This window comes from Tauraco erythrolophus, chromosome 7 (genome assembly GCF_009769465.1).
Source record: "Tauraco erythrolophus isolate bTauEry1 chromosome 7, bTauEry1.pri, whole genome shotgun sequence".
Classification (NCBI taxonomy): Eukaryota; Metazoa; Chordata; class Aves; order Musophagiformes; family Musophagidae; genus Tauraco; species Tauraco erythrolophus.
In genome coordinates, this window is record NC_141471.1 from 46407107 (window position 1) to 46433214 (window position 26108).

The following is a 26108-nucleotide window of genomic DNA, read 5'->3' on the forward strand; positions in this document are numbered from 1 at the left end:
TACTTTATTAACTGATTACAGTTTTGATGACCAATTTTAAACAGTAACTAATGTGGGAAACATAGTGGGGGACGTTAAGGCTGAGCCATATACATATAGACAAATCTGGATACTGATAATCTGTACATTTAACCTCTGCTTTTGCTTTATACATCTTTTATTCAGTGTCTGAAATTAATCAAAGAGAAAAAAAACCAAAAAAAAACCCCTAGCCACTAATTTAGTCTTATATTTGGAATGAATTTTTGCATGTTTTTTTGAATGCAGTGTAAATCTCAGTGGAGATCAAACAGATTTTTTTAACCATACTCCAAATGAAGTGTTCAAGTATAATTGGAGTTTGTTGGTTTTGTTACAGCTTTGTGCAATTCATTTTCTCTTTCAAAAACTAGTATTTGTTCTCTCCTGTAGAAGTTAATCTATTTAAGATAGTATTAAACTTGCCTAACAGGTTGGGAAATCAATATAAATTAAGTGCCTGTGGTGTGTATCAGTTTTCCTGTTCTAAGCAACCCCTATCACTTAAGTGGACATACTTGCAATTTTACAGCATTACACTGACTTTTCAACAAAACCCAGAAAAAAAAAATTACTTTACTATTCTTGCACTGTGAACAGTACTCCTACATGATGTGATAACTGTTTTCCATCTGTACAGCTCCCTTTTGTAAAGCTGGGCAACACATACGAAAGAAAGACAGACATCAATTGTGTTCTGAAAGATATTTCAGTTCTTTAGTTCCAGTCACTGAAGGAAGAGGCAGAGGCAAGTTTGAATTATCCCAGAAAACTCAACAATTGGTTTTATTTGGTGTCTTCAAGATGCTTCACCTTCTGTGGGAGATGTAGGTGTTGTAGGAGAGACCATTTCAGGTTTTCGTGAAATTCTGTCCAATTCTGCCTGAACGTCTGTTAAAACTGGCTTCTGACCTACAAAATAAATGCATATCATTGAATCATGTCTATGGGAAAGCCTACAGTCTCTTTAATTCTCAAATCAGGTAAATGCTAAAAATTGTTACTGCACACTGAGTGCAGAATAAAGGCATAAGGCCAAAATCCAAAAGAAATAGAAAGGAAACAGTAGAGAGAAAGTCACATCCTTCTATATTTCTGATTTCTCAAAGAAACTTCTATAATTTTATATTAACTGTCAGTAAACGAAGAGTTAAGGTGAAGTATAAAATACAGAAAAGTCTATTAAGGCTAGCAGTGTGAATACTTCTACACAATTTTCTGCATCATATGTATTTTAAATAATTCTGAAAGTAAATCAGGAGTTTCACCACAGACCAGTGAAGTCAGTTCTACATAGTTGGTCAGCATAAACCTGACACCACTGCTCATGGGTGCATGCAGACCTACAGATGGCAAATCCCTTTCTCTCCTCACCCGCTTGTCTCCTCCCTAACTTGGAATGGCACAAATGTTTGTGCAGTCACACTTAGACCTGATCCAAGCTTAAAACGTACCATTTTCCTCACCATTTTACTTTTACTCCCCTGTTTAGGCTTCTATCCTGCCACATTCTATCACAAGAACGGAGACGACATTATGGGAAAAGGCGGTGCAGAACATGAGAGTCTAACGCCATGACAAGTGTGCAGAGTATCTCAGGCTGTAAAGGAAAATTCTGACACACGTGTAGTTCTAGCAATGTCCCAGCATCCTTTCTAAAGATGCAAACTAATAGGAGCTATCCACAAAGCTAATTTTTGCAAGATGTGCTGCTGCTCTTTGAATCATTTAAAGCAAGCTTCTACCACACCCGAATCAAAGCAGCTAATATTGCAACTAATAAGCAAAAGAATTTCTCATAGGCACTGTGGGGAAAACTAATTCTCAAATCCCAAAGTACTATCTTAACAGCTGCTTTTTAGATTTGAAAAGTGAGTTTTATAGATAACACTAAACAGAAGGCAGGAAATACTGAGGAAGGTGAAGAGGCCACATCTAAGCCAAACATTTTTATTTATAGCAATTCCTTGAAAACCTAGTCCTTTGCCGTGTTAAACTGGCTACACTCTAACCCTTCATTTGTTGCACAGTAGGAAATTTCTGAGAACGTTCTTCTCTCCTTAGTAGCCATATTCTGTTCTTGAAGTTTCTGCCACAGCCTCGGACACACCACTTTTCTGGTGCCCTGCCTCTGTCTGCCTGGCATCAGTCAAACCCGCTGGCAGCCACTCCCCACAAGATTTTTCAGGGCTGGTCTCTGCATCTCATACTGCATCAGCTGCATTTGAACAATCTCCAGGTGCTGTTCAGACTAGCACTGCTGACTTTGCCTGCGGCAGATTAGGAAGTACTCATAAACTTTGCTCAGCCAACTGAGCTTTGCATTTAAAAAAGGGAAGTGCGCACATGTAAAAAAAATTTCCAGGTCAGTCTACACAAAACGTTACTGGGAAGGGAGGTGTTTTTTCTCCTACTTTGATCCTCTGAAAGACATAAAAAGGTAGTACTAAACTACTGTGAAAACAGAAGCAAAAACCATATCCAATAAAACATTCAGCTAAATATAGTAGTGTTCATACTTCTGATAAACTATACCAATAGGAATGATCACCCACTCACAACTTAGATTGAGTTGATCTTTTATCATTAATCATACCTGACTTTTTTGCTGATGGTGGTAAGTTGCTGCCAGCACCTCCAGTGCCACCTCCTCCTGGACTGCCACCAACACCACCAGGGCCACCAGGGGAACCAGTTTTCTTGCTCAGGAGACTATTGAAGAAGTTAGCCAGGACTCCTTCGCTAGTAGCTCCAGCTACAAGGGGAGGGAGAAGAAAAAAAAAAAAAAAACAACACAAAATGAAAACAAACATTTGCTAAATAAATACTGATTTTATGTGCTAGTGATCTAAATAAGCATATTAAAGAAAGCAGGCATAAAGAAAGCAGCTATTTTACATCCCAAACTGTGTTTGTGCCCTCATAAGAAAAGGTACCTTTCATATTGGGATCAATTTTTTTTGACCCAGTAGGGATAGGTGTAACACTGGCAACGTTTGATGTTACAGATCTATTTGGTGTTCTAGGAGAACCTCCAGGAACTCTTGGAGAGGCATCCTATGCAAAAAAAGAAAAAAAAAAAGATTTCCAAAGCTGAAATAGTCAATCTTCTACAGAACTAAATCATGCAGTGTAAGAATATGTGAAATGAAGCATTTTGTGCTTGCAGCTCCTAATATTATTTTTTTTTTAAATAATGAAATAACCCATACAATTGAAATGATACAGGATTAGATTTTGATGATTGTGTGCAAGTTTTTTGGGGCTTTTTTTTTTTACACTTCAACATTCTTAGAAATATTAACTTCAGTGCAACTAAAGCAGTAGTGAAGCTTTTAATTTTATGTCAATGAGAAACTCGAAAATCCATCTGTTACTCAGTAGTGCCTCTGATCACAAGGAAAACTGCACTGATTAGATCACAGAGGAACACCACCAAATTTCTTGGAAAGACACCACATAGCACCAATACTGTGGAAAGGACTAAATACAGCCCAGCAGAAAAAGCATTACTCATTACTTCAAGGATAACAAGTCATGTTTCCACAAAATCGCAGTTCATCCAAAAAGGTAAAACTACCTTTACAAGATCACATGCTATCCACTGAATTCGTGTTAACTTTTAGTTATATTATTTGTATTTTAAATGTAGATGATGTCACAGTTTTCATTTGACCTTAATTTTAGGCCAGAGTCTTAACATTCCTAGAGAGAGAGTGTCAAATTTAGGATATAAAACTCACCAAGGCAATTTGGCCAACATAGTTTGCTCCCTGGCACACTCTTGGGACAGAAAGAGGAGTCGACTAACTGCTTAGATGCATTCTAACATATGGACAGCAAAGCCATGACATTTAGTCTTTGCTATCAAGATAGGTTGTCATGACTAGCTGTGAAGAAGTGTCATAATTTTAGAGCAGTATATGATGTAGACTTTAAAACTATGTAGTTTAAAAAAAGTTAGATCAAGGAATATTTGATAGTGCAATTAAAACAAGCAACTCTCTAAATACATCAAAGTGAATAATTTTCATGTGATGACATTTAAAATTTTTATTACTAACCACTGGCCTTCCTGCAGCAGTAGGTAGTTGTTTCGCCAGCTGTGACTGCAAAAAACAAACAAACCCATGTAGTGTTAGATATTACAGTAACTAAGAATACAAACCCAAGTTTGTATTGAGAATGTTGTTAAATGAAACACTGGCTGCTTGTTTTATAGACAGAAAATTACCTGCTGCTTCATAAGAAATACTTGATCATCTTCTGCTACAATTTCTTTTTCGTGAACAAACTGCAATACAAAAATATTAACAGGATTTTGACTAAGAGAGAAATGTATTTCCTTTTATACTTAACTCATGAATATGACCAAGGCATTCAACAGTGAAGTAAATGTGTAAAGTCCTATGTTGACTGCAGACCACATTTTCTATGTTTAAGACTGCTACCTCCTGATTCCATTTAAGCTAATTTAATCAGAAGTGAAATAGATCTCAGGATCTGTAAGAAATGTTCACAGATGTACAAACTAAGCAGCATGCTCACATCTCTGTTAACTTATCAAGGCCCAACCTTGGTATTATTTTATACATAACTATGGCAGAATGATTCTCTGCCTGCATTGCATCAGACTTGCATATGAACTGGACAGAGGCATCTTAGATCCCAGGCCTATGGATGAAATTGCAAGCACTCTCCCTCCAAATAAGCTCACCACAAAAACTTTGCCAAAACAAGCATGGCAAATATCAAAGTTTATAATCCAGGCCTGAAGTTTATAAGCACACAGAAAAAATTGTCAGTTATATTTTACTTGGACACTTAGAATTTAACATACTACTATATATATCTCTCTTGATTTTTTCCCTAAAGGGACATAGTATTAGTTTTCTCAGCTAAAATAATTCACACTTGGAAATATAATCAGTCCCAAATTCTTAGCTTTGTTAGAAAAAGCCATAGGAATATTTGCCTTCAATAACTTCTGCGTGCATGGGGCTCGCTGCTGTTGGCATTTTGTTCAGCAGTCCCACATGTGTTTTTAGATAGTTCTGGAAAAGCCTTTTGTTAAATAGTATATAGAGAAAATATACTGAATAAATGTAGAACCCGTTTTCACATGCTTATTTTACACCATCTCAAGTTTTCTTATTTTAAATATTCCAATAGAAACAGAAAGCATTATGAAGTTATGAGCAATCTGGAGCAAAATGGAGTGTTCTTAAAAAAAATACTAACTCAACCTGACCAACAGTTCAGTGACACTTAGATTTTTCACTATCAAATAGGTATTAAAAGCAAAACAAGTATATTTGTAGTCTTGAGCAATGTAACAGCAGCAGGAAGAAAAACAGTGTAAGCTGGAGAAGAGCTACACAGAACAGAAACATAATGATTTTTTGGTAACTAAAGAACTTTAAGAACAAAATAAAAAGACAAAATAAGAAAAAACCTCACACGGTTTATCACACACTTATGATAAAACTGGAAGCAACGTCTCAAAGAATGAGAAAGTTGAATGCCAAAACATCTCAATTTACCTTTCTGACTGGTGGTTTTGTGATGATATCTTCAAAGCTGTCTTCTGCTTTTAGTGTCTGAAAGTTCTCGTGCAATATTCCTATCTTCTTGTCATTATCCCAACCTGCAGGACTAGATAAAGGGTTATTTGGCTTTAAATTCTATTGTTACTTCAGGTTATTCTCGTATGCGATCCTGAACTGTGCAGAACTGAAAGCCAGGAAAGTTGTCAGCGCTTCTGTTCTCCTGTGCAAGCTAGTTATTGATTGGTACAACTAGTTAGATTGGTTCACCATAACAGAGAAGAGCAAAATCTCTGGGTTTAACATTTCTCTTTGGGGCAGCGAGTATTTGTAATCTCAGTCCACTGGCACTCGCCAACTCTAACTTGTGAGAATGTTCAACGGAACTTTAAAAATCATAAGCAAAAAAGGCTCTAAATGCTGTTTAGGGTCTTACACAAATACATTTTGTAGCCATATACACATAATAATGCAGATAACTTACATAAATACTGCATCTTTTTCCACGACAACAGCTGGAACATTGAAAGGAAACCCATACAACTTCTGGACTATATATTTATACACTAAATCAATGTTTTTGTTCTCCTTTACTGAGGTGTAAATAAGTGCTGCCCCATCTGAATAAACTTGTTAAAGAAAACTCAGTTTAGTGGCTAGTAAGAGATATTAAAGTGACCCTCTTCTGTTAAAGATTATCTACTTTGTAGAATTTAGAGGGGAAATACAAAATCAAATAGGCCAAACAATTTCCAACATTTAATTTCTGAAATAAGCTACTTAGTAATTTAAATCTTTCTTTCTGCACTTGTTCTGGGCCAACTCAGCTATTGCTTTTAGAGTAAAGTACAGGCTCTTCTCCCTTTCAAAGCCCACAATCCCAACAGTTTCATTATGATGCCTTCAAAACTGTCTTCAGCTTTTAGTGAACAAAGATTTTCAAGCCATATCCTTATATCTTGTCATTATCCCATCCTGTATCACAGACACTACAGCATTAACACTAGTAGCTTCAAAAACACCAAAGATCTTCCACTTCCCCACTCGGGTTTTTAAATTAGGGGAGCAAGTTCTTACATTACACAGTGATCTGCTTTTGAAAAAAAATGAAGGCAAATGAGTCGTGCTCATTACAAAAAGACCAAGACAGTGCTTAGTTTATCAGCATGGTCTGTTATCAAATTGACACAGCCAAATGCCCTAATCAAATTGACAATGCCAAATGCCCTGATTTATTTCTACATGCATGCAATTCAAATTCTAGAAGTTATATAATGGGATCCAATTCCCATTCAGTGAAGTTTAGAATAGAGTTCCAAGTTGTACATGGCATATGCAATCACAGACTAATTCCTACTAATATTTTGTATTCTTCCTCTATCCACAAGACTTATTACAATTACCCATAATTCAATTTTGAAAAATTAGGTCTTGAAAGCCCTTGGAAGGAAGTGCCTTCTTGGTACTCAGCTGAAGTCTCAGGTTCTTGAGCTATTTTTTCCATCTGTTAACTGCTGTCTCTCCAATAACATTTCAGTTTCCCTTTACCACAGCACAAATGATGATGACACAATGTAGGCATGTTACAGACATCTAAAAACTAGATCTTAGCACGTCTAGCTGACTAAACAACACTAAAGAGTATTTTATACGCTTCTTTTAGGAAAAAAAAGAAGCTAAAAAATAATAATAGCATAGCAACAGCTTATGTGTGTTGTCTCTGTACCAACACAAAAGCCAGTGGATCTTTCCTACAGCAATTCACACTTTCCTTCCCTCATCACCTCATCCTGTGGAATTACTGAACAAAGAGACTGCATATTTGGGTCAAAAAGAATAACATGCGCTATGTGCTCTGAAGCAAAATCATACTTAAGTGCATTATCTTGTTATTTTAGGGAGCTTGTCAGCTAAGATGTGCTGATTTATGAACTGACTCCTAAATATGGAAATGAAGGCAAGTAAGGAAATCCATGGTAAGGGGACATGCTAGACTCTTGCAGCTCTGTGAAAAAAAAAGAAAGAAAGTAAAACAGAAAAGTTTAATTCAACATTGCCTGTAGAGGTAGCTGAAGCAGACTGCCAGCTACAGTAAAGGAGTTGCATCCTACTTTGGTACAGATGCAAGTATTCTCTTAAGCTTGTCATAATTCATGGGCAATGGCTTTAAACTGAAAGAGGGGAGATTTAGATTAGATATAAGGAAGAAATTTTTCACTGTGAGGGTAGTGAGGCAGTGGAACAGGTTGCCCAGAGAAGTTGTACATGCCCCATCCCTAGAAGTGTTCAAGGCCAGGCTGAATGAGGCTTAAGGCAACCTGGTGTAGTGGATGGTTTCTCTGCCCATGACAGGGGGGTTGGAACTAGATGATCTTTGAGGTCCCTTCCAACCCTAACCATTCTATGATTTAATTAAGTCATTATCATCTTTACAATGTGTTAAAGGATACACTGTAAGCAAAACCGTCTGATATGTGACTGAATGAAGTCGAAGTGTTCATCTCTGTAGTCATGCTCTTTTTCCAGGACACTGATGGCATCACACTGTCAAAATAAACACAAAATTAATATACCACTTCTAGTTATCTACTGAAATAGCAGTGCTGCTACACATCCAGTTCACAACTGGGCAAGGGAGAAGGGAGTGGGGTGGGTGGTGCAGAGAGAAACAAAAACCTGCTAAGATAGTTCTAAGCATAATCGAGCCTTTTTTTAAATGGTATCTAATTTGATGCACATGTACTGTGGTCAGCACTAACTTGGGCATTAACGTGATTGCTATTTTTCATTTACCTCCCCTCGCCCCCAATGCAGTAACTCAAAGTCTCTGTTGAAGACTGACTCATTGAATGACCACCATTTTCTGCCCAATGTGTTTTTTATCCAGTTACTGACTCACCCTTTGCAAAGGAAGGCAAAAGCAAGAAATGTGGAAGCAAAAAAAAAAACCAAAAAACGAGGAGAGGAAGAAGGGGGAGAGAATAACAGGGAGCTAGCAGATGAGGGAAAAGATGCGTTTGAAATGAGAGGGTTAGCCTTCCAGCAAAGGAACAGCATATGCATCAAAAGTTTATTCTTTTCCTGTGGGCCAACAGAAGCTACAGATACAGTATGCTTAATGCCAATGAGAACTGAAGAGCTGTGGGGGGTGGTGGGGAGCAAAACAAAAAAAAACAGCTGCAAGAGAACCACACCATTTTTTCTTTAGACTCAGAATATGGTTACGTATGTAACAGAAACCAAAACAGATCACAGAAACACCCTAAGAACTGAGGAAAGTTAATAGAGCAGCACTTTACTAACTAGAACGCTCAGATATATTCATCTTCAGAAAAAGATCAGAAACAAAAAATACCCACCCTACCAAAACACTAATTGTGGAATAAGGAGGACCGTGGAGATCAAGGGGAATTCTAGTGAAATCAGACTAGCTCTGTGAGACTTCTGTGAGCAAAACCAGGTCTGAGGTATTCCTCAATTCCTTGAAAACTGGTAGAACTAAAGGAAAAACTAATCCCAAAATAACATGCAATGAGAGCTTCCAGAATATAACCAATCTTCAGCATTAAAGATTTTAAAAGAATTCTTACGCAAGCTATTCAAAATGACCACATGCTTCCCACCCCAATTCCAGAATTGACAAAGTTGCTTAAATAAAATATGCAAAAAACCTAAATGTGAAACAAACCTTTGTACAAACTACTACTACTGGAATGCCTAAGTTACATGTTAGTGTATCTGCACCCAGGGGTAAAATCACACTGTCATCTTTGTCTTCCTGTAATGAAGTATTTCTTCTCTGTGGAGAAGCTGGAAAATCCTCGCCTGGTTCTATATATTCCTGGAAGTCTCTTACCACTGAAAATAAAAGAAGTTGTATTAAAAGATCAGCTACTTTTTTATTTCAACAATGATTTCCACTGCCATTGATCTCTAGCCCTGTTGATTGTATAATATTTCTGTTTCTTTATGTTGAAAAAATTGAACATGCACCAAGTGCTGACTATTTGTTTGCTCTATGCAGCACAAGAGAGAACTAGTTAAGTCTGAGACCTGCTTGACTGGCAGCCAGAAGAACATGACCAGATAAAGCCATCCGTAAGGACAACATTAAACCATTTTTATTTTATCATTGTGGAACCATCAGGCAGTTGCTATTAACTATTATTGCTTGATATGTTTCCTAAAGGACATAAGTTTCCTTGCATTATTCTTCGCAAAATTAATGAAACAGTTTGTTAGAATAAACAGAATTAAGCCTTACACATATTGCTTAGCTGCTACCATATACTATGTTTTACCTAAAAACCCTTTGTCCACACTTCTGTCTCTCTCTGTACCATGAATCTACAGTAGTAACGAGCAAAAATAATAGAATACACAAACATTAGTTATTAACTAGCTTTTTGATTAGTTGATACCATATTAAATATTTGGTATGCTTTTACAATAGATCAGATACTACTTTAAAATTTAGCAAGGAGGGTAAGACAGAATATAAGAATTAGAAAAAAGATAAAGTTACGAACATAACTCTTGTCAGTTTCTGATACATACACCCAAGCCTCTAATTACAGTCACTTCCTATCCTACAGTCAGGGATGCAACATTAGGCATAAAATATCTGTACCTTTCACATCACATGTCCTGTTCCACACAGCAGAAACAGGATTCTACCAAATCCCCCACCACTAATTACTTTCCCCATGAGCAGCACATCCTGATTCAGCTAAAAAAAAAAAATAAATCAGACAGCAAGACAATTCAGCTGCATAATGCACACAAGCAGCTAACTAAAGTACATTCTCACTGCTTTGCCCTTATTTATGTTAATCCACCACAACCTTCACTAAACTGATTGAAGCTCTCCAAGTTCAGTTCTAGAGAAGCATTAGTTCAATTAACAGAGCAAGACTTGTTTCAACACCCTAGAGAAAAACATGTATTAGGCCAAGATTATTCAATTTTTCTACAGATCTTCGAGGTCACAATAACAAAAAGCATATGCTCAGACTATCATCTCTACTTAAGCAGTCAACTCCGGCTTTTATTCAGGGAATGCTGCTACTTCAGTCTGGTCTGAAAGTTTCCGAGAGCTTCCCAAATTGACTGAGTTTTAAACCCAGAGTTCCCAAGATATGCCAGCCACTCAAGGGAGTATTTCCTACACAGCATCCTGTCTGTTCTGGGATAATTGCATGCTAAAATAAAAATCGCACTACTCCAGTGCTAGAAGTCCTCCAGTGGCTTCCTAAAATTCCCATTGTACAATCACAACATAATAATCTTTATACAAGTACAGAGAACAGTAAGAAGGAGAACTGATGTAGTGTATCACAGCTCAAAGACTGTGGAATACAATCTCAGGTCTCCCTTAGAGACACAATTAAAGTGACCAGGCCACAAGGCTTCATGAGACACAGCTGAATCCAGTAACAGGAAGAGGTATTCCAACCCTTCACACACAGCTGCTGTGTATCCCCTAATGCCTTCCCATACCAGTTTTAGTCCTCACAGGGTCTGTCTTTGAGTGGAGTTCAGTTGCTAGAACTGGAAGACAAACACAGCAGCACACCTGCAGAAAACTACACATGCAAGCCCTCAGTAGATTCCAGTCCTGTTAGCAAGTTAAATCAGCTGGCAGGAGCCTCTCAGGAGCAAAGCCTGACACAAAAAATGAAGACCATGTAGCCAAAAGTCAGGCTAGGTTCCTCCCTCCTCCTTTTGGCAGTGTCACGCCGCTGCCCGCCTAGCAACGCATGAAGCCACATCACAAGAGCTTCAAAACAAAAACAGCTTCCAGTCACATCCAGTCATATCTGGACTGCGTCCAGGGCTTCTATTATATCCAACATGGAGACCATCAATATCTATAAGAATTAGACCAGCTGATAAAAGACAAGGAGAGCAGATAAAATTTTTAATGAGTAGTCATTTTTAAATGACTCATTTAATCATTAAAATTTACTGGATTTTGTAGAGTTTCGCTAACCAAACCAAAAAGCCACACCCAAAAGAGCTCAGCTCCTGCCTCCTAAACAAGTTCTTGTGGAAGATATGATTCTCAAGGATGATACTTCCCTTAGAAGAATCAATCTCTTAAAAGAATAAACAAAACAACCAACTTCCCCCTCCCTCCATTCCAGAGTATCTACAACTCTCACCTAATGGGCTATGTTATCACAGCATGGCTACAGCTTGCATTTCTGAAAAAGCTATTCAGCAATCTGGCAGTCAGTTGCTTAAGAACATACCAGTTCCAGAGAGCAATTTCACACTTATAAACAAAGTTTAATCATGCTATTTTATCTTAACATACAGCTTCCTCACATGCTCTTCCTTGTAGTAATTCACTGAGAGATGAACTGGAAAGACTCATGTTTTAGTACTGCAAGGGAAATACAGTGGCTACCCAAAAGTAATAGAGAGCTATGATGTTAGTGAGTTCAGTCAGTTTGATGAAGCCTGCAAAAATCTTTATGTTCTGCATGTTTAAAACTAAAAAGACAAGACACTGATAGAGCTATAGCTATATCATATGCGTGCCAAAACAAACATATAACTGCATTAGCATCAATAATAATTATGATAAAACTCTTCAAGTCAAGTAGAAAGGGCCCAGAATTCACGAATTCTTTCAGCATTTACACCTTTGGTAGGCAGGAAACAGGTCGCAGATTCTCTAGACTGACTAATTACAGGAACAGTTAAGAAGCTGATGCAGTGATTTGCCTTTAAAATAAATAAGTAAAATAAAAAATTGGAAGCTAAGAAGTTTTTTCACTTGGAGAATCTTATCTAGAAAAATGTGTAAAAATCAAGATTGTAAATTCAACTAGCTGTGTTCATTCTGAAAGCTTCCCTGCCCCCCAGATTAAGGTACTTTTGTTAGAAAGAAATATTGGTATTTTTCATATAGCTACTTGAGACTTATCTGAAGCTTGACTTGCTTGATAGCTCCTAATTTTAAGTAACATTTCCAAAAAATGAAAAAGACTGCAATGGAGAGATTAAATGGTGCAGAAAGCATTAAGCATATATGATTTAAATGGATTCCTGTGTATTGACAGAATACTCACACTTTTGTTCCATGTCTTTCATTTCTTCAGGAGGAATTTTTAACTTGTCAATATGTTCTCTTACAACACTTGCCCATTTTTGTAAAGAATCCAGTGCAGTCCAAGGTCTAGACATGTCTACTACCAACATAATTAGAGTGTCCTTTAGAGTGCTTGCCTCCATCGCAAATTTAAGAAGACCTTTGTGATACAAGTCACCATCCAAAATCCATACATTACATCTTGTTTGGTCTACAAAACGAGGAAAAGCATTTTATGAGACTTACTTGAAACAGTCTGCTACATAATGGCTATTAAATCTTCTTTAGTCATGTAAAATTCAAGGAAGAAAGCAGATGACAGGTTTTATCAGTCAATTGAACATATGTAACAACACAGCAAACTGCTGCTTGTGGAGATGCCCCCTCCTTTTCCAAACCCTGACGTTTAATGGCTGATAATTGATGGTCTTAAATACGTTATCTGAAAGTGAGAATCTAGAGATAGTACTCAATTTCCAAAATTAATGTTCACCATTTTAGAGAGGGAAAATATTTTCTTCAAGATGCAACTTATAAGGGAGGAATTGGGTGAATTCAGCCATCCCTTCTCAGCCCTTGGTCTGCTCAGCTCTTAAGGACTGCCATCTCCCCTTCAAAACTCCAATGTGATATTCCTATATAACTCTTAAAGAACAGAATGTATCTTGGCCCTTCAGAAAACTGGAGCAGAACTGCAAGTTTTTAATTATTTAGATGGACTTAGCAGGGAAGAAAGTTATTCTTCACATTTCCAAAAGGACAATCACCATACAAATAGATCATCCCACTGTTTTTTTTCTCCCCAAAACATTATACTCTAATATTCAGAGACACTTCTGCAGTAAATGAAGAGCTGAATGATTCAAAATTAGATAGCTTAATATAATTGCACTTTGCCTTCAGTTAAGATTTTATTACTTGGTACAGAAGTTCTGAGGAAGACATATAGATCAAACTCCCAATCCTCTTAACTCTGGTCAAGTTATCTTTGAGACCAATAGCCAGACACTGAAGTCAGAAAAGCAGGTGATTTCAGAATAAAAGAGGCCAGCTTCTTCTGGTTCTCCTTCTACCTATATTAGCCCTTATAGTATAGACATGAGTTCCTGTTTTTCCCCACAGCTCCCAGTATGTCCTTACTCACAGTCCACTACCCCCAAGTATTGCCTCCAGATAATCCATCGCACCTCTGCAGTGCCTGGTCATACTCCTTCCCTTGTTCCTCCATGTACAAGCATCAATTATTCATTTCATAACTGCAGGTATTTGGGGTCTAGATCTTAAACATCTTTTTTACCTTCTAGCCATAAGCCAACTCAAGCCAGTTGAACCACAGGTTCTACTTTATTTCTCTTTCCTTCAAATTTTTTGGGTTAGTGGTTTTGTTCTTTTTGTTATTCTTCATTCATTTTTAAAATCTTTTAGCATCGTGCACACCAATACATGATGTGTAGTCTTGCAGATTCTGATACCACCAAGGCAAAGGTTTCTCTGTGTGTTCAAAGAGATAAACACTTGCTACAGGAATGGAGATGCAAGATAAGAGCCTAGGCACCTTTTCCTCTAGGCTTGAGGAATGCACTTTTGCCTACCATCCATTCAAAATGTTGCAGCTAAGACTGCTTTCCTGGGCTTTTATTTTCGGCCTTTTCTTTTGACTGGTTCCTCTCCTCCTCCACCACCTAAGTGGTCACTAATGGTATCTACTAAAGGAATTACACTGAGAAACTTCCTCATGATACAAATCACTCATGGCCTAAGCTGGACTCCTGCAAATTATAAAGACAGGAAAACATCCCATTGTCATTCCAAATATCACACTACTGAACCATTGTTTTCAAATTGATTTAAGATATTACAATACAAACTTACCATCTCGATCTTCATCATGCACATTTAAATACAAATACTCCATTCCTCTTCCTTTTTTGTATTCCTCTATTCCTTGAATTTTTCCTATTAAGCTAGTTTTACCTGCTCCATCTTCACCTGGAGAGACAGAAGTTAGATACCATTCAATCTTTTATCACAGTTACTTATTAAAAACCACCTGAGACAAGAAGGAAACCATATATGAACAGGGTGATTTAGCTCACTGAAGTTTTGAAGTATAGCAGGCATTGACCAACTCATCCATCTGTTCAAAGTGCATGCCTAAGCTTCACATCTTATTTCTAATTATTGATAAATGCAATTATGCCACTAACTATCCTATCTGAAATAGGCTCTTACATGCATCTTTAAAAAGATATCTTTAGGAGGAGTTAAACCTTCAAACAATCTCAGTGTTTCAACTGCAATCGAAGTGTTAAAGTGGAATTCAAGTCACAGCAAGCTCATCTTACAATCAGAAGAATACAATTTAGAATTCTCTCATATCAAGCAGCACACACCACCAAGCTCAGTAAGGCAAAACTGTTTCCTTAGCTTTTGCGGGTTGGTTTCATCGAATCTCTTCTGTTACAGGTCTAAAGAAACCTTAAAAAGAGGTGACAAACAGTACATCTGTATTTGGGTACACGCACAGTGACGAGCCTGCAGTCCAGATCCACTCACTCTTGTTCTCTCCCCTCCAAAGGGAGCTAGGATATAACCAGTGAACCTTCACAGCATATGCACTGTGTAAACCTCAACTATTGCCAGACTCTGGTTGAAAACTTTCAATTTCTAACCATATGTCTCACGTGCAGTTTTTTGAGTTCAAAAGAGCAGGCAAGCTGAGTTTGGACATGAAGCAGGGTTTTGCCACTCTAATTTGGCAGTATGATGGGCACGTAACAGCCAGACATTAGAAAATTCTTGGAATTCACTCTCAGGTCATAAAATTAAGATTAAAATCGGGTTCCTAAGAAGTATCTTATCAGTTTTATGCCAAACAGAACTTGTTTTGGTTTTTGTTTTGTTTTGTTCCATGCCGCCGCCGCCCCCCTCCCCCAAGTCTCTCCTATACAGGGAGAGTATAAATGCTTGCTTTTAACTACATAACAAAGAGAAGAGTTCAAGGACAGTAATTTTCACTGCTAAACATAACAAAGTTTTCCCTTTAAAGGGAACTGACCATGATCTTATAGACAATATTATGGCTACATTAAAAAGACTACAGTTATAACCACAGATAAGAGCAGAAAAATTATATTCTGATAGACTGATTTTGAATTTACTCAACATATCATTCCCAAGATTACTGCATGAAGTCTTCAATTTAGAGTCAGCTTTATTTTCAGATTTCACCAATAGTCTAGAAGCTACCAGAAAGCATAAGACTATTTACTCTAAGTAGCCAGGGGATTTAACTCAATGGAATGAAAAGGCATTAAAAAAAAAAAAAAAAAAAAAAAGAAAAAAATAGAGAGGAAAGAAAAAATAATACCAGAACTGAAATTTAAGATCTGATTAAGTATAGAGAAGTTAAACTGATACAACTTAATTTTTCACTTAGCTTTTTCAACATTTTTGCCAGTTCCTTAACTATATTAAACCAAGATGCACCTCAGAAAACAATTATAGCTAATTTTAAATAAACATTGAAAAGCACAGCTATTTTCTATTCATACACCAAGCTTTTCCTCCTCTTCTCATGAGAATATTCTTTTAAATAAAAATTCTGCCCAAGAAGTGAAGAGTTCAAGGTTTGTCACCAGAGATGAATTACAATTCCTTCTCTGCCCTCACAACAGTACTTACCTGAGCTTCTTAAATTTGTCATCTAGAAGTAACTGAGGAGACTTTATTAAGAGCTGCTGTGCTGACATGTTACTCTGCTGAAGTTGCTATTACTTTTGTGAATGATTTCTGTATGATTCATTCTGTTATTTTACCTTTTTGAACAGGCAGCTTCAATTAATTTGTGCCAAGAGAAGGCTCAAAAGGTAAGACAAAACAAAACTTTTTATTCCTTTTAAAGAGGGGTTGCACTTAACAGCTTTCCTAGTTTCTCAGAACAGTTGACCTCTAGCTAAGTTCTCTTGCATACTGGTTTGTTTCACATAGGTGGCAATAAAGACTACAGTTTGTTTGCACTGGGAAAGTTTAGCATCTTCTGCAAAGCACATCTAGCAGTTCTTAATGAAAGTGACTGCAACTTGAGTCTAAGAAACAGGTGTGGTTATGAAAAGCTCTAAATATGACAAAAGATACACTTAAGCAGTCTAAGCTAAAACATACTTACATAAACACTATTATCTACACAACTTTATTGTTTAAGTGCTCAAGCTAAACAATATAGGCAAACTTGAAATATACATCCCACAAGCCCCTTACTTATCACAGCTGTGTTGTGCGATTTCCTCCCCATCCCCATATTTTCAAATGCCTGAAGTAAACTCAAGTGCAATACTGTTAAGTTAGTATTTTATGGCAAAATAAGAGCTGGAACTTTATTTTCCCTCCTCAAGTTTTCCAGTAATTATCTTCAGATCCTATTACAGAAAGCAATTTTATCAGTACAGCATAAGACAAGTTGATTTGAGGTAAAATTAGTACCTTTGGACATATATGCACATACAGCAGTCATTCCAGCCTTCTATCGTAGAATTACTGAAATTTAATCTGTGCTGTGAAGAAGGTTCTTTACTCTCTTCTCCTTTGCAAATATCCACCCATTTCAAAACACCAATATCAGGTAGGTGGATCACTGACATACAAAACTGTGTCACACAAGTTACTGCATGCAGAAAGCAGTGCTCATCATTCACCAGGAAGCCAGAATGATGCATCAGTGAAGTTTGAAAGGACTGGTACTACTTTCATTAATTACTCAGGTAAACGAAGAGAATAGTACAGTTTGCAGATGACATAAGAGAAACCAAAAGATCTGTGGATTTTTAGTATGTTACATATACCTTTTAAAATTGTGACAGCTGCAAATGTATTTATATCCTTGTTATTAATTTATTTTTTCCAACCTAAAGTCTTCAGTATAAACACCTGAAAAGTCAACACACTGAATACATCAAGTTATGCTGGGAAAGAGCAGCAGTATAATTTTGCTTTGTAGTTAACTCTTCAGCAAGAATATCAAAATACAAATCCATCTTAAACCAGTGCTTATCTAAAACTCCTGAATAGTTATTACAAATCTCGTTAGCAAATTAATCCTAAGTGCATGCAATGCAGAAGTGATGCCTCTATACACCAAAGACGAACACAAGTTAGAAGGACAACAGATTTAACTTTGCAGAAAAGTCAGGCTAGGAAGCAGTTGAAATGAAGCCAAACCAATCTGCTTACACACAGTATTTCACCATCTTGTTAACAAAATGGGAAGTCTTACACTTAACTAAACAAAAGCCGTTTCATTTTTATCCCCACACTGCTACGCTTCACTCCTCTGATGAGCTCAAGTTTGGGGTTGTGCTCACCAAAGCTTCTCTGTCCAAGGTGCTTCTCCATCTACAAAACAGAGTTGGACGACATCCTTCGTGTTGCTGTTCTCAAAGAGGTAAGAAGTCATAATATAAACCCTGCCCAGCCTCCTTCCTTGCTCACCACTCCAGGCAAAAAGTATGTTTACTGAGCAGAAAATGGAGTATCACTGACTGTTCTGCTACAATGGAGAACCTGGCAGAACGGTCACCTGCACAGGGGCAGGACGGGCAATGAGGTGAGCGAATCGCCTCTGTGAATGCGGGCAAGCGGGCTCTTACCTATGAACTGCTACTTCAACTGTTCAACCGTAAACTATCACACCAGAGAGAACTTAGGCTCACCTTTACAGGCCTTCTCTAAACTTTCAATTACAAATTTAATTTTAAGAATATTTACTACTCATGCTATTTCCACATTTCTTTCAGTTTAGAAAATGAAAATGGAAGTAGATTTCCACTTGTCTTAAAACAAGACATTTCTTACTTCTCGCAGAAGTCTGCAATCAATGTGTTATCTCCAGGACAGACATGAGTTTTGACTTTCTATTTAAATTGTTTCTCCACTGTAAAGCCTCAAGTGCATTTAAAATACAGCAAGGCAAAGAAGCAAGAGGTGAATATTTCTTCTGTGTCACCAGTACTGTTGGTGTGCTCCTCTTCCATCCGGGGCTCTGATTTTTTTTCACCAGCCCTTTGAAAAGCCCTGGATACACTTAAACACGTGTAGTCTATAATCCTACTGGTTCCTTGATTGAGTTTTTTGTTTGCTTTTTAAAACCATCGATTAAAATTTGGCTTGATATGGGAATTATACAACTCATCTCTAAGAAATATGTTCAAGCAAGGCCAAGCAAAACTAGAGATAATGGTCCTAATTAACTCCTCCTGGGTCTTGCAAAAGGCATATTTTTGTGAACTAGCTTTATCCTTTTTACAAAACAAAAGACAGCTTCTGGGTAGAACAATTCACAACATCCAATATTTCTAACATAAAATATTGAATATTTTTATTAATAGGAAAAAAAAACCACTTAAGTATGATAGAACAAAGTCATCGAACCCAAACCTGAGTTCTCAAACAGGGCAAAGATGCCTTCCCAGAATCACAGAGTGATCTCTAATCCACATCATGTGGAATGTCTGAATCCTAAAACAGCGGAGTGGAAACATAACAGTCGTCTTCCCACTAGAACCAAGTACATGTGTACTATAGCTATTTTCAAGATAAAGTACTTCTCACAAGCTAATAACTGCCTTTTCACATAATAGTGAAAGACTCGTTTACACACACTATACTAATTGAAGAATGCCTTTTGCAGAACAAGATCAAAATAATCAGAGTAAGCCAAATTTAGTTTGCTTTCAGAGAAGTGAAGAACAAAATTAATTATGCTGATGAGATCCTTCTCTAGAATCCGTCAAAACAACACGGAAGTTCACAGTAAGTAGGTCATATGAACTCTTCAAATAACTTGCCACTAAATTATGATTTACTCATCGGACAAAAAATAACTTCTCCTCTAAGTTTGTTGTACTCCACTAGATAAGTCTTTCCCCTCATATATGATTCATTTGGTGTCTTTGTGACACTGAAAAATTAAATACCTTTTCTGGAAGCGCCTTAGTTGCACTTTTGCGTTACAACGTGATAGAAAGCACACTGCAGACAACTGTGCCAGTGTGCCTTTTTTCAGGTCCTGTAGCACAAGAACACAGCCTGACTGTGGAAACAGGTACAGCAGTAACAGTGTTACTTACGCTTGGAGAAACTCACCCTCAGAGGAAGCCAAATACTGCAGAGAATTCTACAGTGAATATGAACAGCATACATCTCTAATGCAAGCCTTGTCCTTTAACACAGCAATAAGTCATCTAATGTATTTTACCCAGGTTCACTACCACATTAGAATAATCCTGTGTTACTATCAAAGGGACATCTTTATTGGTACTCCTGCCACTAACCTGCCTGGAGAATACAGAAGCACAATTCCTTTCACTGTTCCTCATCTTCGGAGCTATTTCAGAGATAGATCCAGTAATCAGCAACACCTCTGGCAAAGCTAAGACGAATTAAAAAAAATGCAATTCATGAATTTCAGAACTTCCTGTGCTGTTTGTAAGTAAGTTCTACTACACAGCAGCCAGGTAATTCTGGCTTTTTGGAAAGGTATTATAGCAGGAAGGACACTATGAAGTACTACTTAGTTCTAAAAAAATAAAAAAAAATGTAGATGCAAAACAAGCAATTAGAATTTTATCTAGGTCAATGCCCCATCAAAACAATTGACACTTTAGAAGCATAACTCTGCTGAATTAAACAAAACTTGGCCACATTTGGAAGGCTTTCATAGCCTGTAGAAGGTGAAGTTGCAAGAAGAGGAGGAAAAGAAGCTATCTGACTTAACTTCTGCAGTACTAGAAGATTAATAAACATTTGAGATGAACAATAAGGACAGTATCAACATCAGTATTTAATCACCTGTAATGATAAAATAATCACAGCAAAACTTTCAGCTATTTGAATAGGAAAAAATAAAATGGAAAAAGTAATTCTTGTAGTGTTGAGTACAAATTTAAGTAAGCAGATTTTATATTAATTTTATATACTCTCATGACAATTTGCTGTATCAGAACTTAATTCTGAAGTTCACTATATTCCACGGGTCCATTAAAAGAAATTCACAAGTTAAAACTGCTCTTCAAGATGTACCATTTTCTACAATACCAGCCATTCCCAATACATGTACACACAGAAAAGTGTACCTGTAAGTTAACTGTAGACTGTGGAAACTTCTTCTCAAGCATCCTGACAGCCACTGGACAGGTGCAGAGCTCAAAAATTCTAACAAACAGGCCTGGCCCTGAAAAGTGAGATGTCTGGGGTAGAAAGAAAATGTGGACACAAGGCAGTTGAACACTCACTGCCTGCTAAGCTCAAAGCCTTTATCGCCAAGTGGGATAAAACACATTAAAAAAACCCAAAAGCAAAACGCTAGTGATTTAGTAGAAGCTTTAAGTGTGCAATACAGACATCTGGAGTCAGGTGTACTTGTGTCACTAGATGGTTTGACATCATTAGCATTGCAGGCAAAGAATCTACTGTGCTTCAGGGACAGAGGAATATATGAAATACAAAGCCAGATAAAAAGCAGCACTGGTGGAGACCAGTAACAAGTGGTGTTCCTCAGGGGTCAGTACTGGGGCTGTGCTGTTTAACATCTTTGTTGGAGACATGGACAGTAGGATCAAGTGCGCCCTCAGCAAGTTTGTTGATGACACCAACCTGTGTGGTGTTGTGGACACGCTGGAGGGAAGGGATGCCATCTAGAGGGACCTTGACAGGCTGGAGAGGTGGGTCTGTGTGAATCTCATGAAGTTTAACAAGGCCAAGTGCAAGGTTCTGCCCATGGGTGGAGGCAATCCCAAAGCACAAGTACGGGCTGGGCGGAGAATGGATTGAGAGTAGCCCTGAGGAAAAGGACTTGGGAGTGCTGGTGGATGAGAAGCTCAACATGAGCCAGCAATGTGCGCTGGCAGCCCAGAAAGCCAACCGTGTCCTGGGCTGTATCAAAAGAAACATGGCCAGCAGGTTGAGGGAGGTGATTCTGCCCCTCTACTCTGCTCTTGTGAGACCCCACCTGGAATACCACATTCAGCTCTGAGGATCTCAACATAAGAAGGACATAGAACTGTTAGAGCAGGTCCAGAGGAGGGCCACAAAGGTGATGAGCAGTCTGGAGCACCTCTCCTATGAAGACAGGCTGAGAGAGTGGGGGTTGTTCGGCCTGGAGAAAAGAAGGCTCTGGGGAGACGTTCTAGCAGCGTTCCAGTACCTGAAGGGGACCTACAAGAAAGCTGGAGAGGGACTTTTTACAAGGGCATGTAGTGACAGAACAAGGGGCAATAGCTTTAAACTGAAAGAGGGTAGATTTAGATTAGATCTAAAGAAAAAAATTTTTACAGTGAGGGTGGTGAAGCAATGGAACAGGTTGCCCAGAGAAGTTGTGGATGCCCCATCCCTGGAAATGTTCAAGGCCAGGTTGGATGAGGCTTTGGGCAACTCGATCTAATAGAAGGTGTCCCTATTCATGGCAGGGGGGTTGGAACTAGATGATCTTTAAAGTCCCTTCCCAACCCAAACCATTTTATGATTCTATGATCCAGTTCACTTGCAAGCTGGGAGCCTGTTTTCTCACACATCCTGGAATGACTTTGCCTGAATGCATGCTGCAATTTACTGGATAACTGCTTAATTTGAGTTTCTGAATCCAAGCCTTCAAACATTCTATAGCACTATGGATTCCATCCGTAACCTGCAATGGTGACTTTTTAGCTGCTCCGTCTATTGCCCTTGCTGGTTCATTTATGATTCTAGAAGGAATGGAATGAACAAGAGAGCTCCCAGTTATAAGCATGTTTTTTCATCACACTCAACAAAAAGCATCAATCTCCTCTGATCAGCTACTTTTATTCTACAAGTAAGCAGAAGAGACAGTTCAGGAAGGAACGAGAAAAGAAAAAAAAAAAAAAGAAAAAAATCAGCACCACCACACTGCTCTGGCTACCTGTAAAAAATTGCTAGAAATGTCACTAAAAGCACCCAATTTCCTCAAGAAAGCAGGGACATCTCAAGTTTTCTGCTGGTATAGTTTGCTAAATGAGGTAGCTGTAGTCACTATGACAGAACTGCCTAGGAATCACAGAATACGTGCCTTACAGAAATGTTTAGAAGAGCTTGTATCTTTATTATCTGTTCGTATAGGAACAGAAAAATGCTTTTATACTACATGCAGTGCCAATCAAAGTTTAAAAGTCTTCACAGAAAAACAGTTATTGAAAAAATGTCTATAAGTGAAACAATTTTGAAGAAGTAAACCTATGAGTTAATCTATTTTTTTTGCCAATTTTGAGCAGAGAATTACCAGTATTATATGTTAACCTTCACTTCCCAAAACCATGTGCCACATCCAGAGATTAACATTTGGCGTTCCAGGTTCCTTTAGTTATTTCTGCGATGTCTTGAACTTCTTTCCAGGTTCTTAAAAATGAGATGTTAACATAGCTAAAAATAAATATCGAAATAGCAGAATTAGTATGCCAAACACTGCCAGGTTCCCAGAACAACTAGGCACACAAGTACATACAGTGTTTGAAAAGTATAAATGCTGCAGGGAAATTAGAATACTTGTTTTAGCAAACAAAAGAACACCACATTCTTTTTTTTTTTCTGGTGGTGTTTTCTTCGAGGGCAAGGGCGGGTGGGTTGGAGGCTAAGGGGATGGTTTTTTGTTTTTTAAATGCAGTTTGTATTGAAAATAAGCATTCGTTTGTCACCACATATCATGTGTCAGGTAGGAAGTTTTGAGCAGTATACTGTTTGTTCTGCAAGCATCTGCCTACCACAAAATGAGTGAAACCCGTCAAGACCCTGATTGGCTTTACAACTCCTGTCTGTAAAAGCATTCAAAGAGTGATGAAACTAAAATAGTCATGGCAAGAAGTGATCTGTATTAACAACCAAAGCTAGTTCAAAACCATTTAAAGAAAAAAGCTTAAAAAGAGGGGAAATGTGAGATAACAGAAAAATTGCAAACACATAGCTCAAGAACCTGAAGAGAGAGAACTTCACATACAGAACCTGCCCAATACAGCATACGTAAGACCTCTCCTTTTCCTGTGCCAGTGTGCTTCAGGAGTAGCATCATGACTTGCAAGTGAACTGCAAAGCGTAATAAATGGACTACGTATTCTCACAAAGAACATGGCCATGGTCCTCATTGGCCACTCCTCAGATCGGATGCTCTTTTTCCTAAATACATGCCAAACTTTTTTCCCTTGGACCATGGCCTTCTAGAACACACAATTCCTAAGAAAGAACTAGAATTTATTCTACAAATCTGCACATCTTTTTAAAAAAATGCATCAGTTAAAAAGAAAAGTGTTACATTAAGTCATCCTATAAGATCTACATAAACAGGAAAAAAGAAAATTTCTATATAACAGATTAAACATCACAATCTAAATCAGCATTTGGAAAAATTTTCTGGTGCCCTCTCTAGTTTTGAAGGAAGCACAGTCTCCAGCTATTGAGTACTAAGGATTGCCTTGCTACAAAGTAAGAGAAAAACCAAGAGTGTAATCTTCTTGGCAAGGATCACAGCTGGAAGAAAAATCTTCCAACTTCAACAAGGACGGTCAACCAATTTAGCTTTTTATCACATAAAAAGCCTCAACCATTATCAAATCTTTCCTTTCTTTAATGTCAATAGAAATTCCAATCTCAATATCCTACTTAACTACATAGCATAAAAAGCAACAAATTAACAGGTACTAAGTCCTGTAACAGGTTTGCTAGACCATTCCATCATCCTTGCACAATTTTCTCCTTCGTGGTCAGTTATAAACCACCATTCAGCTTATCAAAACAGGAAGAAAAGAGTCACAGTGATTGCTTTACAATTACGGAAAAAAAAAACTAACTTGAAAAAACATCATTAGTAGGCATGGAGTCCACATGAATATCTTTACTGGGTTTTAACCATGTTTCCAAATACTAACGCACAGCTCTTTCTAGGGGCAGGGAGGTTGGCAAAGGAAGGCAGGGAGGTTGGAAGAAACAGTTAGTTAACAGATCTATCCACTGAGATTCATTAAATTGTCTACTGGTAATAGTATTTAATAGTCTTTCTGCAAAAAAAACCCCAAACTATTAATAGTAAGAATAATATATATACACACACACATTTGAAAGCATCCATTTCTCCCCCATGAAGCTTTCAGTTTTGCTTGACATAGCATTTTTCTTCTTTCCCTCAACACTGAGTAATAGCTGGGTCCCTCGTTATCACCCTGTCAAAATCCCATTCCGTAACTCCTAATCCTGAGCAAAGCGCCAGGCTGTACGAACACGCTGGGTGGAGGTGACCGAACACAATGAAAGCCGGCAGCAGCGAACGGTGCCGCTCTCGCTGCCCAACTTGCCGATGGCATCGCTGCTGCCGACAAGCTGGGCGCGTGTGGGCAGGACACGACCAACACGCCCATACAACCTACCCCGCCCTCCGGCCCGCAGGGAGCAGCCGTCATCGATACCGCACGGGCCGCGGAAGCAATTTTTCGGGCTCGTGTGACACACCGAGAGGACCAGCAAGCAGCACTGGCTGCCTGAGCGAGGGAGGTTTCAGAAAAGGCTGAAGGACCCGCACGCGTCCTGAAGCCAACGCTCGTCGGGGTAGAAAGACAATAAAAACCGCCCTCCCAAGCCATCTCCACCTAAGGAACTAGGCTGGGGGAAGGGTATTATGGCGAGGCACCTACGAGGAGGAGGATATCTAAAGCATCTCTGGATACTGGATATCCAAAATGAAGCAAAAACGTGCAAAGGAAGAAGCGAGAGGGTTAAGCCAGCACCTTGCCACCACCAACACCCCCCACCGCCCACCTTCCTCCCTTGGGCACTAAACAAGAGAAGGTTCAGACGCCCAGGAGAGGGTTAAGGCAGGGAAGGGAAAGGGATCGGGATGCTCTTCTCACCCAGCAGGAGGACGTTCTTCCCCGAAGGCAGCTTAGAGCGGGAGCGCGTGGACACCTCGCTGAGGATGCAGGACCTGGCGCGGAGAGACGACACAGCTTAGGAGGGAGGTCGCGCTTCCTGCCGGCCCCCTACCCTCGCCACCGCCTGGGGGGGGGAAGGCGTGGGGGACGGGGGGCAGGGCAGGAGCTGCCACCACCACGGGGAGGATCCCCGCTTCCCTCCTCCCTTAGCTGGCTGACTGAGAGGGAGCGAAGGCCAGGAGGGGGGATTAGCCAGCCCTCCCCCCCGTCTCGCCCCCCCCACCGGGCTGGAGTCGCTGCGAGGGCGGTAACGGTCAGTGCGCGCCCAGGTCCCCGGCCGCGGGGCGGGGCAGGCGATTACCAGAGGTTCTGCCCGTCGTCCTCATCGCCGCCTGCCCGCAGCTCCGCATTGTTGTTGGTCGTGGCCGTAGCGGCGGAAGAAGGAGAAGAAAAACCGGCAGCCGAACCGAGCCCGGACGAAGAGGAACCGAAGGAACCACCTCTCCCCACCGCTGCCGCCGCCAT

At 38.9% G+C, this 26108-nt stretch overlaps 1 protein-coding gene across 1 annotated transcript; it reads right to left on the reverse strand.

Annotated features, from left to right (window-relative positions):
- Positions 1-26108, reverse strand: DYNC1LI1 (dynein cytoplasmic 1 light intermediate chain 1). The gene is made up of 13 exons (XM_086614213.1): positions 25945-26108; positions 25563-25636; positions 14536-14652; positions 12644-12874; positions 9253-9422; positions 8015-8108; positions 6049-6184; positions 5562-5673; positions 4253-4312; positions 4083-4127; positions 2955-3075; positions 2615-2773; positions 1-930 (listed from the first exon to the last, which is right to left on the reverse strand). Exons 1-13 carry the CDS (start codon positions 26106-26108, stop codon positions 818-820), a joined length of 1596 nt encoding a protein of 531 aa, XP_086470339.1. The 3' UTR covers positions 1-817.

What these genes read in the sequence shown, in the direction of transcription:
- DYNC1LI1 (XM_086614213.1), bottom strand. Translation starts at nt 26,108, where the DNA reads ATGGCGGCGGCAGCGGTGGGGAGAGGTGGTTCCTTCGGTTCCTCTTCG. An exon ending in CAGACGGTTTTGCTTACAGT is followed by an intron (nt 6,185 to 8,014) that starts GTATCCTTTAAC and finishes AAGTTTATTCAG; the next exon opens with ATGGGGCAGCACTTATTTAC. An exon ending in AATTGATCCCAATATGAAAG is followed by an intron (nt 2,774 to 2,954) that starts GTACCTTTTCTT and finishes CTCCCCTTGTAG; the next exon opens with CTGGAGCTACTAGCGAAGGA.